General features: G+C 37.3%; 1 protein-coding gene and 1 long non-coding RNA gene across 6 annotated transcripts; one reads left to right on the top strand and one right to left on the bottom strand.

Moving 5' to 3' along the window:
* The first annotated feature begins 1,300 nt into the window (after nucleotides 1-1,300).
* LOC111321857 (uncharacterized) lies at nucleotides 1,301-7,564 on the top strand. 5 transcript variants are annotated; one of them, XR_015995094.1, is made up of 6 exons: nucleotides 1,301-1,628; nucleotides 1,870-2,810; nucleotides 4,338-4,574; nucleotides 5,233-5,335; nucleotides 6,227-6,478; nucleotides 7,127-7,564. It is a non-coding gene; the product is annotated as an uncharacterized LOC111321857 (long non-coding RNA). The 5 variants fall into 5 exon arrangements; XR_015995095.1 differs by having other exon boundaries at nucleotides 1,302-2,080; nucleotides 2,616-2,810; XR_015995097.1 differs by having other exon boundaries at nucleotides 1,302-2,075; nucleotides 2,616-2,810.
* On the bottom strand, nucleotides 7,508-16,339 carry LOC111339744 (uncharacterized). The gene is made up of 6 exons (XM_088744364.1): nucleotides 15,818-16,339; nucleotides 14,674-14,759; nucleotides 13,403-13,444; nucleotides 12,639-12,730; nucleotides 8,197-8,256; nucleotides 7,508-7,887 (listed from the first exon to the last, which is right to left on the bottom strand). Exons 2-6 carry the CDS (start codon nucleotides 14,752-14,754, stop codon nucleotides 7,839-7,841), a joined length of 324 nt encoding a protein of 107 aa, XP_088600490.1. The 5' UTR covers nucleotides 14,755-14,759; nucleotides 15,818-16,339; the 3' UTR covers nucleotides 7,508-7,838.
* Nucleotides 16,340-16,635: the final 296 nt, after the last annotated feature.

Here is a 16,635-nt window from a genome sequence, read left to right on the forward strand (position 1 = left end):
TGCTTTTATTACTTCACGTATTGACTATTGTAATCATCTGTACTATGGCCTACCTGGGCATCAACTTAAGAAAATACAGAAAATACAGAATACAGCTCCTCGATTTGTCACTTGCCTTGCAAGGGCAAATTTGATCACGTCACTCCCTTACTGGTGCAGCTTCACTGGCTTCCTATATGTTATCGTACTGTGTTCAAGCTTCTGTTGCTGTTGTACAAGTCTGTCAATGGTCTCTGTCCATCATATGTTTCTGATCTACTCAAGATCAAGATATCATCAAGATCTTTACGTTCTAGCTCTATGGACTATCTTGTGCAACCTGTGTCAAAGACAAAGACCTACGGGGGACAGAGCTTTTTCTGTGTACGCACCTAAGTTGTGGAACAGTATTCCTTTTTCAATTCGCAAATCTAGCTCTGTAACTATTTTTAAAAAGAACATCAAGACTTTCTCTTTTCAAAATTTGTAACTAGTAATATCTCGTCTGTTTGATTGAATTTTATCTATGTGCATTAGGTTATTTAATTATTTTATAGTATTGTAAAGCGCCACGAGAAGCTTTTGATGTGCGCGCTATATAAATATTATTATTATTATAATTATTATTATTAATATTATTATTATTATTATTATTATTAGAGTAAGAGTGTCATTTCCCTTCTCATATACTTTTTAAATGTAATTTACTTTTTAAGGATAATTTCGATGCACGTTTTCTGAAATTCTTTCAATACGAACTAGTAGTTGCTTTCGCGATTTATATAAGTAGGTCGTTTTTGTTGGGTCTCACGAGTCTGATCCTAGAGAACCAAATTATTATGATTATTATTGTTGTTGTCATCATCGTTACTAACCGAAGCGTGTATCCAATAGCTTTTTTAGATTTTTATCAGACATTATTATTATTATTATTATTATTATTATTATTACACATTTTCGCCGTCTTTACTCATTATTTCATCGTCGTTACACATTATTCGCCGTTATTGGGCATTATTCGCTGCCATTGCACATCATTCGCCGTCATCTCACATTATTCGCCATTATTGCACATTATTTGCCGTCGTTGGACATTCTTTATCGTCATCACACATTATTCACCATCGTTACACATCATTCGGCGTCATTGCACATTATTCGCCGTCACTGCACTTTATTCGCCGTCACTGCACATTATTCGCCGTCACTGCACATCATTCACTGTCACTGCTCATCATTCGCCGTTCTTACTAATCCATCTCACCTTATGCATGTTTCGTGACGGGCCTTGCGTGACGCGTTTTCTCCATTGGACGAAAAACACTGGAGACTAGTTAAGCATTATGGAGACTTTGAGAACGGTGAATGCAAACTGCGTATTCTGTTCCCAAAACAGGAGCAGAAACAGCGGGTTAAATAACGGTTACCTTCAAGAACATTTGTACTCTTAATTGATGGTGTTTGAATTGGAAAATAACCTCACAAGGATGAAAGACTCTGAATTGGAGACCACGTGTGAAGGTCAGGTCAACTGCCCACTGGAGGAAAGGAACAAACATGATCGTCATTATCACAACCTTTATTTGAGCGCGATAATCTTGAAGATTTTGGGTCCTGTCTGTAATCTATAAAAACTAAGCTGCAAACTGGTGAGTGGGTGCAAACGTCCGACTGAGAAAAGAAATAGTTCGTCGTGTTATTCGATCCCACGTGTACATGTAAAAATTGTTACAATTTATAACTTGTTGCTTAATCACCTTCCTGATGTGGGCTATCGTGGATCTTTTTAGCCCATTCCTATGTAGTAAGGATAATCGGAAAGATTTCCATATAACCCCATACTATTCTAAAAGATAATGTTTTGTTTTTGCCATTGTTTTCATGGGACAGAGACTGAATGCATAATAAATGTTTGGGGTTATACAGACATCTTAAAACTAACCCTCATTATCACACCGCAAAGGAGAGTCTTTAAGAGGTATCCTAATAAGAAGTTAACTTTGAGGGCAGAAGATTTAAAAGCCCTAGCGAATAGCAGAAGTTGCACAGGCCTACCAACACCTCTTGCTTTCCGGCTTACCGGCGTGTTAACTTATGTAAGGTACAGTTATTCATTGATCAATTTACTCCTTTTATTACTCTAATTGAACTTTCCTTCATTTGGGGATCAGGATAGTAGATTTACCATAGTATACACGCAATAAGTTAGTTTGCCTTTACTGAGGAAAGTAAATTTACAAGACCACTGGGTACCGTTACATACAGTAACATTATGTAACGCAATACACCAAACACAGTAAATGTGGCACAGTGCTATCTACTTAAATGCAATGCATTCTGATAAAAAGTGATGAAATTGAGAATTCGCAGTTCCTTTATATTTGTCTTAAATCCTGATCATGCTACTGCTCACTCACTACCCTGTGGCTGCACAGCAATAACTTGAATTACTATATACAATCATGCATTTTGATTGGATCTTATCTATGATTTATTAGAGGACAGGGACATTGATGATGCCATCAATAACAAAACTTGCTTTCTTGCTTATTTATATATAATGCAAAAACACACTAAGCTTATTTTTTGCTATGTCACATGTGGTTATCCCTGATAAATCATCTGCTTGGATCCAGGTCCTGTGGACATTCTATTGCTGTCTCCTGTGATCAATCCTTGGTGGGTAGCCTGTGGAAAAGCCTTTTTAACACTCAGCTGAATATTTGAGGAAATCCTTAGCTTCATTTACATTCCCTTTTGATATAAACTGTGCAAAAAGTCAACTACAAGGTACATTATGGTATGATGTCATCAAAAAGACTTCTTTCAAAGTAAGTTGTGCGCCCATCATTTAAAAGCTTTGACATTTCCTCCTCCCCCACCCTAAGGCAACATGCAGCCCATGGGCATTCTACAGTTGGCCATACCTAGGAGTTGGGAATTGGAACCTTGCTCGTGTGGAGTGGGGAATTTGACCAGAACTGGAAAGTCTTTCCAGGGCAATGAACATGTTTTATCTTTTAATAAGGAGGTGTTTATTGGTCAAAAGTTCTCTTTCCCAAGCAGATGACCCAGAAGAAAAGGTCTACAAAAAAAAGTCATGGCTCCTTATCTTGCCTTTTACAAAGAAATGACAACAAAATCCAGCACTTGGTTGGGGCATTTGAACACAAATTTTGCCCCGTGGGGTAAGAATTTGAAAAAACCCAATCATAAAGTTCAAGTGCCTGGGGGGGTTGCCTGGTAGGGGGAATGTTGAAGCTTTGAATTGATCAACATACATCTACATGTATTAAGTTCTCATCTGTTGCAGATTCAATCCTTTTTAATTCCCCAGTGCGAATCTGTTGAACACTAGTTTTTGTTTTCAGACAATCTTGGACTAAATGTTCTGGACACCTTGGTTGTTTTTTACTTAAAACATCAATTTCATTCTTATTAACATGTTGCTATTATTATAATAGTAATGGATTTAGCACTCAGAAAATCAGCCAATAGTGTCCTAAGCCAAAACTCGGCCAATACTGTCCAAAAAAAAAAAATCAGCCATTACTGTCCAAAATAAAAAATTGGCTACTAGAGTTTAAAATCAAAGATCAGACCTTAGTGATCCAAATTGAAAACTAGCTTCTAGTGTCCAAAATCCAAAACTAGTATCCTAGTGTCCAAAATAAAAAATCAGCCCCTAGTGTCTAAAATCAAAACTCACATGCTAGCTCCAAAATCAAAAATTGCAAATCTGCCATTAGTGGCCAAAATCGCAAAACAGTTAATAGTGGCCAAATTGCAAAAATGGTTACTAGTGGCCAGAATCAGAAAACGGTCACTAGTGGCCAAAATCATAAGTCGGCCACTAGTGACCAAAATTGCAAATCGGCTACTGGTGGCCAAAATTGCAAAACAGCCACTAGTGGCCAAAATTGCAATACGGCCATTAGTAGCTGAAATCACTAAACGGCCACTAGTGGCCAAAATTGCAAAATTTCTTGAAATTTTTTGTCTTCCAAGTACAATTTTATTTCAAAGGATATCTGAGAAGTTCAAACAAAATAAATGGAGGGGGCCATTTTCATATTATGACAAAAGAGTAGTACAATGTGAATTGTCAACAAAAGGATTGCCACTTAAACATGTAACGTATATATACGTTTTGAGCAAATACGAAATACACTGATGGGAATGTGAGCTGCCAACTTCAGCTTTTTGGTACTTTCCACATTTGACAAATTATTACTCGCAGAGATTATATTTTCCTCACATCCTCTCCCCACAGTATCATTTGAGTATTGATTTGAATGTGTGAATTGTGTGATAATTATGTTTAAATATTAACTTTTATTAACCTTAAACTGTTTCAGGATGTTTATTTGTAGAGCTCAGAGCTTAATGTGACTGTGTGGTTGAAGGTTCTTTGAATCACAGTTTGTGGCTGGACAAATTGCTTCCTCATGTTTCCTTGACAGTCCTAGCTCCTCACGGTTTATGCCGAAATGTTCATTGGTCTTGAGGGATGGCTTTCGGTGTGTAACAACGTCAGCATTCAGCTCAACTGATTCAATCCATGAAGTGACAGAAGTGGACTACTTTGGAGTCATGTAGGTTTAAGAGTTCATTCACCTTCACCACAATATGATGTGATGACTGATGTATTTACAGGCTGGCAAAGTGGCTGGCTAGGTAGCTGGATGGGTGACTGGTAATACCGGTAACATACTGAGTCGTTGAAAGGGTGATAGAAATATTGATTCAGATATATTGAATGATTACAGACTGAACTTGCATGTACTTGGGTGTTTAATTGACTTATTGCCTTTCCATTTGATCATTTCTGTCTGGTGGGCTTAACATTCTTTTTCACTGCAGGGGTGGTCCAGAAAACTGAAAAGTGCCATCATGGACAAGAAATTGTATCCACCCCTGGGGATGGTGGAAAAGAAAATTGTAGAAACTTGGCAACTGTCTCCTTTTTCTCTCTACATGTTTTTGTACAGGGGCTGACTATAGCATTATTTCAAGCATTCAAAAATCCATTATCTGGATTAGTCAAGCCCCTGCCATTGCCATTTTCGATTAATGATCATCATGCACCCATTGAACAAGATACAACTGTCTGTATCCTTTAAAGGATTCATGGGATCAAAACCGAATTATTACAATAGCTATATCCATTGTTACACTTATTACAAGTCTTAAAAAAGCAAACAAGAAACAGCACAATAACTCAAACTGTTTCCAAACCATTTCTGTTTTCAGGTCCATCTGACACAAACAAAGAAAGCCACACCTCAAGTCACATTGAGACTTCCACGGCACACAACAAGGTCGTATATTTCTTCGAAGTGCAGGTTCCAAACAGGTATTCAGTGGCACCTTATTAATTTTTCTCACTTAAGTTTGAATCAACGTATTAAATCTCATCTTCACACATTTCCATTTCAAGAAAAAACGAACTGCGGCCCGGCCCGTAGTTGTTAAGATTCATTATAACACTTTCGCCTCTACCGATGGGGTACTGGTAGGAATCCAGAATCTTGAAAGGTAACTCAGAGCATAGGGGGCTAAATGAAACGGCCGAGAACAGTTTTGAATCGCGCGCATTTCAGTCCACAACGTCATACAACAAAACGAATTGTCAAACAGCAGATGTCGTTTCCGTAGGGGACTATCTACACCGCCCCACCCCGCCTCGCCCCACCCCGCCTCGCCCCACCCCGCCTCCCTTCCTGCTCTTGGTAATTGCCGAATAGAACAAACAAGGAACCATAGTTGACCAGAACTGACCTGGTTTGAGTAGTAATAGGAACCTACACTCACAGGAGTGTAAATGTCCTGTATCAACGTTACATTTTCTGGATGCAGTTTTTGCGTTCTTATTCGCTCTTTAGGGAAGAAAGTGTTGTAGAAGCAATAACGTCTAAAGCTGACTTGGCCATTCTAAACTTTATCCTTGTGACTTAATGCCATGTTAATTGTGTGGTCGTCATGTGCTGTCGCCATTTTCTGTGTCAAAATTATCAGGTACCACTTTTCGGTTAGAGTCAAATTCTTTCCTCTCGAGGGGAGGGTCAGGAGAATTGGCCAGAGTAGTTGAATGGAGTTTATTTTAGCTCTGCTTTTTCTTTTATTCCTATTTGAATTTTTCTGATGTAAATGTAGGGTAACCAATGATTAACATTCAGTAAATGGTGTAGCAATCTGGCAGATATTTACACCGGCAAATATGTTTTCCTCAAATTATCTTTTATAGGTGGTTTGCAACCAATCACTGGAAACACGGGTAACAATGGTGAAAGGAACAAATGCTGGTGGACAAACAAAAGAAGCTAATGAGATATCTGTTGTTCACGTCTACCAACATGGCGGCAGTGACGTAGCGTGCAAACCACCTACAGATAGACAATGATTTGTTTGAAGATTGCAGTAATGGAAGAACCATTAATTTTGTGATGTCTTCGGGAATTGAAAGTTTCAAGCCGATATGTTGATGTACTCATTTCAGGTTAGAAAGTTCTACATCTTACCTAGTTTAGGTTTTAATCCAGAAGTTTGGTTTGATAACAGAGACCTTAAGAAAACCACGACGGCTTTGGCAACGAGAATGTGGCCAAACAAAAGACTTGATGAGCACATCAATAGCTCACCACGTGTGTTTAAAAGTTTGTGCATTTCTAGGCTGTCCTCTGCAAAACAACAACGTAAAATACAAAAATGTGAACAGTCTGAGGAAGGAAACTATCTACGTTTTCATTTGTAGTTTAACTCTACTCCCACATCTTCTGCTAAAGATGAAGTGTAGCGCTGTTAGGGATGGTAATTTAATCTACCCACACGCGAAATTCTTATGAAAATTTCAATTAATTTTTTAACCGTTGTGGAGCCATCACAGAAAATAATGCTCACAGAAGTTGTTTTGTGGCAAAAGCAAATTCCAAGCTATCCGAAGGATTGAAGAGCTTTCTCAATACTCAAATGCAATAACAGCACTTGGTCTAAGTTTTTTTCATTTCTTCGCCAGTTTATTTCTAAGGAATAAGGTGATTGGATACATAATAACACGGGGGAAAAGCTCTTCGCATTGGAAGTGGTAATTTTAATTTTCTCTTGCAAACGTATTATTTTTTTACTGTTTTTACTTCGGGTTGACCAGAAGCACAGCAAGAATCTGGAGACAAATATTATCAACCTTGGACAGAACGGGGCCGATAGTCAAGAAGTAAAGCAAGAGACCAGAGAAAAATATCAACCTTGGACAGAACGCAAAAATTTTTTGAAGCATTTGTAAAAGCTGTCTACCTCGCGGTAACATCTTGGAATACCCATGTGTATTAAGACAGACGTTTGGTAACATTAAACGCATGCGTTTGAAATAAAGGTTTGAACCATAAAGTAGATAACCCTTTCAAAGATATAAGAAATGTGTAGGCTAGAGGAGGGTGTGGTGGGGGAGGCTGGACGGGGAAAAAAAACTTTCTCAAGTAAGGTAATATTACTGTATTATGAGAGTGTAAGAACAATAGTGATATCACTATTGAAATATTAAAATATATATTGTAGTACTGAACTGTATTAAAAGATGTTTGTACCACAGAGTAGGTGTCTTCTGTCAAGAGTTCTAAAACTGCCTAAGAGTGGCGGCTAAGGGGAGGGGTGGAAGACGGTTCTTTTTTAAGGTAGATGAGTGTTATACACTGTCCAAGTGCTTAAGTAAATGAGTGCTATAGAAATGACGGTATTATAGAGGCGGGTGTGGTTGGGGATGGTGGACGGATCAACCCCAATTTTTCATTTTATTTTCTGTATAAGGGGTCGATCCAATTTTGCTTTCTTTCCAAGATTGAAATTTGTCTCTAGTCTTATTATTAAGGTGATCGTGATCCTTGGTATCCAGCTTTGGGTGGTCGAAGAAACCTGCAAGATAGGGAAATGAAATTAAGACCAAGAATTTGAGCCGTGAAAACATTACCCACTCTTACTTCCTTAGGCTTGAACTAAAAGGACGAATGAAATTTAGCCGCCAAAAGACAAAGACAAACTTCCACAAGCTTCTTTTCAACTATGCCACAACAAAGATACTAATAGACCTGGAAATCTTTTCCATTCAGAAGATAAAATGAATTCGCGTGCGTCCTAAATAAACCTTTATCAAAAGGGCACAAAATATTCCTATCAAAAGCCAGTGAGAAACTTCATTATAGTGAACAATAAAGCTACACTCACCAGAATAAAAAGTATTGTCGTCTCTCCTGACCTTTTCGACACTTGTAACCTTTAGGGTAGCTGAAAGAGGAAAAATACGCAATAATTATCTACATAAAAATTGGTAGTCTAACAATTTACTGTTCACAGACAATTTCTGGACCACCAAAACAGAATTACACAAGCTTTCGTTCAACTCTGCCACAACAATTATCCGCTTAACTAAACTATTTACCTTAACACTATTTTTCCGGCATCTAACAGACTAGGAAAACGAAATGATAACAGTTTAAGGACTCCAGTTCTGGTCAAATATCTCTTTTACCCTTGAGCGACCCAAAACAATTGAAGATGCTAATTTCAGGACCACCGGTACAAATTAAACTTGTCAATTCATCTTAATCTCATCCATGAAAATGAAAGTAAGAAATATTTAGGCAGTTCTGACAGTTTGTTCGTCGTGTCTTTTAATTATTTTTCAATAATCCAAAATGTTTAAGGTAGAGGATTGACTAATTTAGAGATGAAAATTAAAACTATTTTCAGACCAAACCTGGAGAATTGATGTAAAAAGTCTGCATTAGCGCCTTTCGCAATAACTCTATCAAAAGACCAAGTAACTAGCTGCCGTTTTCAGGAGACATGAAAACTACTTTGGGTACGAAAAAAAAAAGGGGATAAAAGGTCTGATCTTCCCCAAAGCATCTTATCCACCAAAAGCAAACTTTCAGGGGTGAAAGATGGCCGCTAACTTGAATCAAATCATATGTCCGCCCATTTTGGTTATGTTTTAAGTAGTGTTACAATAAGTGACGCTGAGGAGTATTCATGACGTCATTTAAAAATAACAAGATATTGTGAAGGTGTGGTCTGATCGTCCGGGTGAGTGTAGTCCTGAGAAGGACTGTTGTCGGTGGTAGTGACTGACGTTTCGACAAATTGTGCGGAAGTCATCATCAGAGTCAAGTGAATGATTGTTGTCAGTAGAATGTTCTTATTCCAGTTCGTGTGAAAAGATCGGTTGGTTTTTCCGTAATGTTATTGGCTGTAAGACTCAAGTGACGTAAGTCGGTCGTGATTGGTCTGTTTCGATCTGTCGGTAAAGTTAGGTCGTTCTTTTTCGGTCGTTTGTGATATTCTCGAAAAATAACCTACAGGTTTTTGTTTTTGGAAACCTGTTTTATTGTTCTCTATCCGTAGCCATCGTTTTTCCTAATTAGTTTGTAGGTATTTCTTCATTTCTTCAAATGATTTATGTCTATCTGAGTTACCAAAGTGAAACTCTGCAATTTTGTACAAATTAAGGTGGCTGAACACAGTTTTTGATACCTTTGTGTCTTTCTCCATTTTCTCTAAAACCCTTGATCTCTCGGTCGCCAAAACTGGCAGTAAGCAACTTAACAACATAAACTTTGTTTTTTCGTTAGTTAAGCTGACGTATGTGCCGTTGCCATGGCGACATGAAGAGATCTAAATAGGCAATTAAAATCGGTTTTGTTTCTTTGTAGAAAATCTAGTCATTAGGTTTTCTTTATAATTTGCATGCAAGGAGCTTGTAATGATACAAGTTAACACCATTTTGCTAACAATTTAACAGAGGTCTTTGATTATCCCTTGTTGAAGGTTCACTCGATTTTCTAGAATTTCCTTTGTTTAAAATCAATTTTTTTTAATACTCCAGGTACTTATTTCCTGAAGTATTTTTGTGGCAAATTTCGTGAATGAAGTGGTTCTCAAGATATAGGCACATTTCCGAGAAAGCAATTTTCCATTCAATCGCAATTTTTTTACTTACTACGCATGCGATGCATTTAACTGGTTTCTTTCGGTAACGACGAAAAAGCTGAGAATTGCTGGGTTCTTTGCACCGTTACCTTTTCTAACATATCTTTGTAATGAAAGATTAAAGCCCTCAATACACTGCGCCGACTATAGAGAAAAATAGCACAGATTGTGCGGGTACCTGTTGAGTAAGTAAAATGACCGCTCTATTGACGGCATGTTTGTTTTTTGCAATCCTTGTGCGCGCGCTGAATTGCATCAGCAAAAGCGCGCGCGAAAACTGTGCTCAGCCACCTTAAAGGCATTTCTGTGCCCCACAAAAACACGATTCAGAAATACTAAGATGATATTCTTTCATTTATATTTTAGCCAAAGGGATCCATTTATGGAACAAATTGAAAAACTGACTTTAAGGGAGGTCCCTCGTTGTCTCTTGTTAGAAGAATGAATTGAGAGTGAGGTGATGTTATATTCTTATAAAAATTACGGCAAGCTTCAATGGAATGTGAAGACATGCAATCCAAAAACAAATCACTCCTGATCATTGACCAACCTACAAATCACCTTGGCTCTATTACTCTTAATCTACTAATCGCATACCAGATATCAGAGATTTAATACGCCAGTATTTACCCTGCGGGCCTGCTTCCAGTATTTTCCACGCTTATCGCTTTCCCATGTTGCTTATGTCGAAATGTTTTCGCACAATTTTCGAACACGAAAAATGCTTTCAATGGCTATCAAGAACAAAGCGGTTTCAATACCATATCGCTGCCATCGAAATTAAGCTGTAGAGAGTGCGGGAATCGCATATTGAAGAAATTCGCTCACGACTTTCGTTGCATGGGGGTGGATCTCGCTGCAATCGCCCAACAAAATCGCCTTGTGCGTCACCTGCCTCTAGCTTTGTGTTAACTTTCGTGTAATGTTATCAAAAAGGAATCGGAAGTAAGGTAAACCAATTAATTATGAGCTACGTTTCCAGAAACATTAACTAGACCTACCCTGAAAAGTTTTTGGAAAAATGTGAAAATATTTTGTCTAAAAATAAAAGCTTAACTGGGGCTAAACTGGTCTGTCACTCAGCCAGTATACTAACATGAACCATGGTTGCCACAGCCACAGGTTTTAGAAATTTCCTGAGTTTCCGTGACTTTTCCCAGAAAAATTTTAAAATTTCTCTGATCAACTAAATGAACAACTCAACACATTAGTCCGAATAATGGCCTCAAACCTTCCCTCACAGCCATCCTCTCCAACTATGCATTGGGCTTTTAGCGAGACACATGCAGTGTATAACAAGGGAAAAGGATTGATTTTCCAGGAAACCCAATATCAGTTTGTCGTCCATTTTCATTCATAAAATATTTTCCCTATCAAACCCGTTTCATGTCCGTGAAATTAACCAAAGAATTGGAAATGTTAGAAAACAATGAAAATAAAAGAAAAAAAAAAAGAAAGTGTATTCATTCATTCCCAAACCTACTTGGGCTTGCATTTGGAGGGAAACGATATGCTTGTCAGGAATCTATCAACTGTAGTTAACATGTGTAACATCGACATCACAAAAAATTTAGTGTTCCATCTTTCGTCTTGAAGGAGCCAAAACAGGAGCAATGAGATCATATTTACAGAAGATTTCACTTTTCCTTGAGTTCTTCCAAAGCCTTAATTTTCCCTGAGTCTACACGAAATTTCCTGACATAGAAGATAACTTTTCCTGAACCGTTTCCCCGAAACAAAGATTGTCATACCAAAGGGCGTAATAACGACGCCAGCCTTAGACGGAAATTATTCGTCTCCAAACAAATTGAGAGTATTAGTTGTACTCATCTACTTGAAGAGACAGCTAACGAGACTTAGACCTAAATTCAGTAAGTTACCAAAAATTCATCGACTTGTAAACCTATTGAGAGCTTCACGATATTCCCTGACTCAATACCTGTAAACCTATCAACCTTAATCAAAACACACAGCCTAGAAGCGTCCAAGAATTCTCCAATAATGTTTGTAAGCATGCCGGGGTTCATTAGGCGACCATTCAAAACGCGGATACATTTCGTTTCCAAATGAGTTTTCGACATTTTAATCTTCAATACTACTGCCAGGACTTTTTTTTCCAAACTGTGTTACTTATCTGTAAAAAATATTTGTCACCTCGCATTTATTCGATTTTGCGTTCAATTCACAATTTTCACATAATGATCACGTTCATGGGTAAGGGCTGTAACATTTTGCGTCAGTAATTCGTTTTTTAACTTCACTTTATCTTTTATGTAAGCCAGAGAACCAAATTATTTTTTTTTTTTGAAAATTAATTCTCAATTATCGCGAATAAGATTCCTTGTGCCCCTGTTCGCCCCCAAAAGCTCCCAAATATTTCCTTAGATTAGCTGGCTGTTAGTTGCAGATTGACCTATCCATTGTGCGAGATTTTGTGGAAGAGTTACGCTCGAGCCGTTTATTGAACTCGCAGCGCTACGGGACAGAGCTCTAAGTAAATGCGATTGTCGTAACATTCCACTCTAACTAGAAGGTAGATTCTGGTTGGCAGATTCCGCGCTGCAAAAAGCCCAGCACTGCAACATACCCATAATGCATACCTAAAATAATGCATCTATGTTGTTTGCTTCAGTATAAATTGAATACGTGCAGTTTCTCAATGACAACGAAACACTTGCCTTGGACACCTCATGGAGACCATCATGGTCCTATAATCCAAAATAATCCAAGAACTTTGAAAACAAACAGTGTCCGCACTCTTGCTTGGGTCCTGTATCAGGATTGAAAAATACAGAAATCAACAAACATTACACCTTCAGTTTATCTACAAGCTTTTATGCATAAAGCAGAAATTAAGTTTCTTCAAAATTTTTTAGAAATTTGTTGTGACACTGACACTTTAGTGGGTAACTCTCGTGTACAAAGTCAAACACTCCATTCGAGCATAAAGACAGTCCACTTTCTAAAACAGTTTTTCCTCTTTTTTGGGGACCAAGTCTTTGCATCACAGATCCAGACTAAGAAAGAGTTTTGTAAAGTGAGACTGACTCCTTAGTTGTCAGCTTTAAGTCATCCAGCTCTTGTACAAACTCAAACACCTTATCAGCACATAAAGACAGTCGAGTTTCCGAAACAGTTTTGCCCCTTTTTGGGGACCAAGTCTTTGCATCACAGATCAAGACTAAGGAAGACTTATGTTGGGTGAAGCTGACTCCTTAGAGGGTCAGGTTTCCTCACCCATCCCTTGTACAAAGTCAAACATCCCATCAGCGCAAGAAGACAGTCCAGTTTCTGAAACAGTTTTTCCATTTTTCACATTAAAGTTTTCCAAACAGGCTTCATGTTTCCTTTTTTGTGTGTTTAGGACCAACTCTATACAAACATCTTCAAATCTGTTTTTAATATACAATTAATATGAATTATCTCATAAAATCAGCTGCACCACAAAAAACCTGAATGGACTAAAAGGAGAACATCTTCTATCCTAGAAAGGAAACAAAAAATAAAAATAAAAATAAACGACTCCTGCAGAGACATTTTTTAGTTTTAAACTATAAAAGTGTTTCCCTGTTCTTTCAGCCTCAAAACACAGATCTGTTGCACCTCTTGAAAAGTAAAAATTTTGTCTATATATCCACTGTTCAAATTTGCAGACTTAATCTTAATCTTAAGTTTCAGCAGGCCAGTGAAGGGGAAGTTCAGACTATTGTTAAATGCTCCCTCTACACATATATAAACCCCTGTAAGCTTAAGAACAAGCATGAGAAAAAATCCTCATCAAAGTATGTAAATATAATTAATTCTTAACTCAATCTGCCATCTTATTCATTCTGCAAGCATCTTCATGCTCAGCTTTTTTTGTTCCCACTATAATGTACTTGTCCTTGTGCAATAGTGTTCAGAATTCCAATTCTTGCTCAAGAAAACTGAGACAAAAGACAAATTGTACTGCTACCTATCAGTCATAGGGATATTTTAAAAGAATTTGGAGGTTTTCATTAACAGAAAAAAGGAAAGGATAAATGGATAGATCCACCTTCATTCACCTTTTAAACAACTAAATCAGGAATGGATACCATTTTGAATTGCCAGAATGCTCTTCTTACATACATACATACATACATACATACATACATACATCCTTTATTTGGTAAAGCAGGTTGAGGAAATGGCAGCTAATGCTGATGTGAACCTGCTATCTACTAATAAACAGCTAAAACTATATACGTCTCCTAGTATGAATAATCATACGTATCAATAATACATTATATATACGGGTAGCATAAATAAATAGGACTTACTTTGACTGATTAGTATCAGTCAAATTAACTCAAACAATGCATTTAAAGGAAAATAAATACAAAGATAAGATTTAAATTAAAAATTTTTAAATAAATAATAATTGTAATAATAATAATAATAAGATAACAAGATGGCAAACTAGATATCAGTAGTACTTAAATTCGTCACTGATATGGTTGGTAGCAGTGGAGTTTGAGTCGAAATTAATTTGGTCAATGCATTTATAGAATTTCTTAATACTAGCCTTAAAAGAAGAGTAACTAGGCTTAGACTTTAACTGACTAGGTAGGCAATTCCAAACAATACTAGCGCAGATCAAACTTGCAGATCAAACTCCACAAGTTGCACTGCACAATACACATCTGTAGTGAACTACAAACAGAGTATAGCTTATACCAGAATTTTATTTACCTGCTTCAGCAAACTGCTAGATTTCACAACAAAACAATCTTCAGTAAGGATATATGCAAACCTATGATCCACAGTTTTCATCCATCCTACAAAAAAATTTATGAAATAAAAAAAATCTTAATTTTTTTCCTTGCATTTGGACATATGATGGGAAAAATTTGGACACCTCATTCATCAAACATATGTCCTCCATGCTTTCAGACAACAAAGACAGCAAAACTGCCCACGGCCCATATGTCAAGAGCAATTTTAAGTCTTAAAATTTTACAATTTATTATTAATTAATCGTTTACATGGAAAAATCATCATCAAAAGTTAAAACAGAAGAAATTTTAACTGCAAGCACACACTGCTTGTAATTTACACTCATGTTACAACGTAGTTTTTGGACAGTGATAACTATGGAGAAGAACAAAGAAAACAAAGAAAATGTTAAATGGTGCTGCAAACAAGGTTTCCTTTTTTTTACTGGCTCTCAAAGTAAACAAGTTATTCTTGATCCTTATTATATCCAATTTGTTTTGCTTCACAATTTATCCTATATTGACCATGCTTGTTAGTTCAAGATGGCTAGATGTTTGCCTTGTTTTCTTTATGTATTTTCATGGACCTCTACTTTGTCCCAGTTCCTAAAAACGTGAAAAAACAACTTGGCCAATATCTAGTCATCTTGACCTCATAATCGGTCAATAACGCATATGTTTTCAGCCATCAGTGTCTATGTTAGATAAATTACAGCTACCTGCAGTGTCTACACTATGTAGCTATGTACTGCAAACTAGATTGGTAAACAAGATTGGTAAACGGTGTTGATAGTTGCAACTTAATTGAAGTCAGAGGACTTCAATTAAGTTGCAACTATCAACACCGTTTACCAATCTTGTATGATGTCTACAGTGGGTAGTATACCACAGAATCGCAGAGATACAGCTATCTACTCTTTCTGCTATGGATGTAGCCATAAAATTTAAGAGCAGAGCTCGCAGGGAAACATTTAAATTTCCCGCGTTCAGGTATTAAAATGATATTAAAACAAATTGAACAATCGCTTACCAGGATTAAAATAAAATTATCGACAAAAAGCGTCTCTAGAATTCAAATAAAAAAGGAAAACTATGCAAAACAAAACAGCCTTGAGAAGTACCTTATCCCTGCACGACTTTCAGATGTTTCTGTGTCCAGCGGTGTGTGTGCGGACATTAACATTCGCCATTGTTGTGTTTGGCAGCCACAAAAAACATTTCTTTTAAATTCAGGTGACGGGAGCGTATGAAGATATTTGTACCTTATCAGCTAAGTGAAGCTGGAGGGCCGTTTTCCCTCAGAGATTTATGTTAAACGATAGCGTTATTTCCCCAAACATACTCCTGCATGTTCCACAGTAACTCAATTAGTTCCCAGTCTTGGCAGTCAGAAGAACCAAACAACCTCGTTCTCAGGGGCTGGGGTCTCAGTTTCCGAAATGGCGGTGAGTTAGGGTTCGATATTCGCATCAATATTGCCTACATAATCTTAATTCTTAACGACCAAAATTCAGTTCCACTCTGGTTAGTTACGAACCGAGTTGTTTCCCTTTCGAGTTATGTAAAATTTCAAAATTTGAGAGCAGTGCTACTACAATTTTATTGTTAGGATTCCTTTTCGCACTTGTTTTCTTTTCGGTGTTCCGTTCAGTCAGAGTTTCCTTTGCTCTCTTGTCTACGCTTTTCTGTTTGAACAACATGCTACAAAAACTTACAATTGATTAAAAAAGAAAAAATTCTACAACTCATGCTTTTCGTTTCCACCTGCCTTCAGCCAGAGCGCTACCGTGTTTTCAACAGAGACCTGGACATGAGCATGTCTATCACAAAACACCTGCTAAACATCTCGTTTACCTAGTGAAAACAAAGCCAAATTTACATTTCACAACCGGAGTCAACAACGGAAGTATGATTCATTGTTTAAAACGATGTTTCATAC

Source organism: Stylophora pistillata, chromosome 1 (genome assembly GCF_964205215.1).
Source record: "Stylophora pistillata chromosome 1, jaStyPist1.2, whole genome shotgun sequence".
Classification (NCBI taxonomy): Eukaryota; Metazoa; Cnidaria; class Anthozoa; order Scleractinia; family Pocilloporidae; genus Stylophora; species Stylophora pistillata.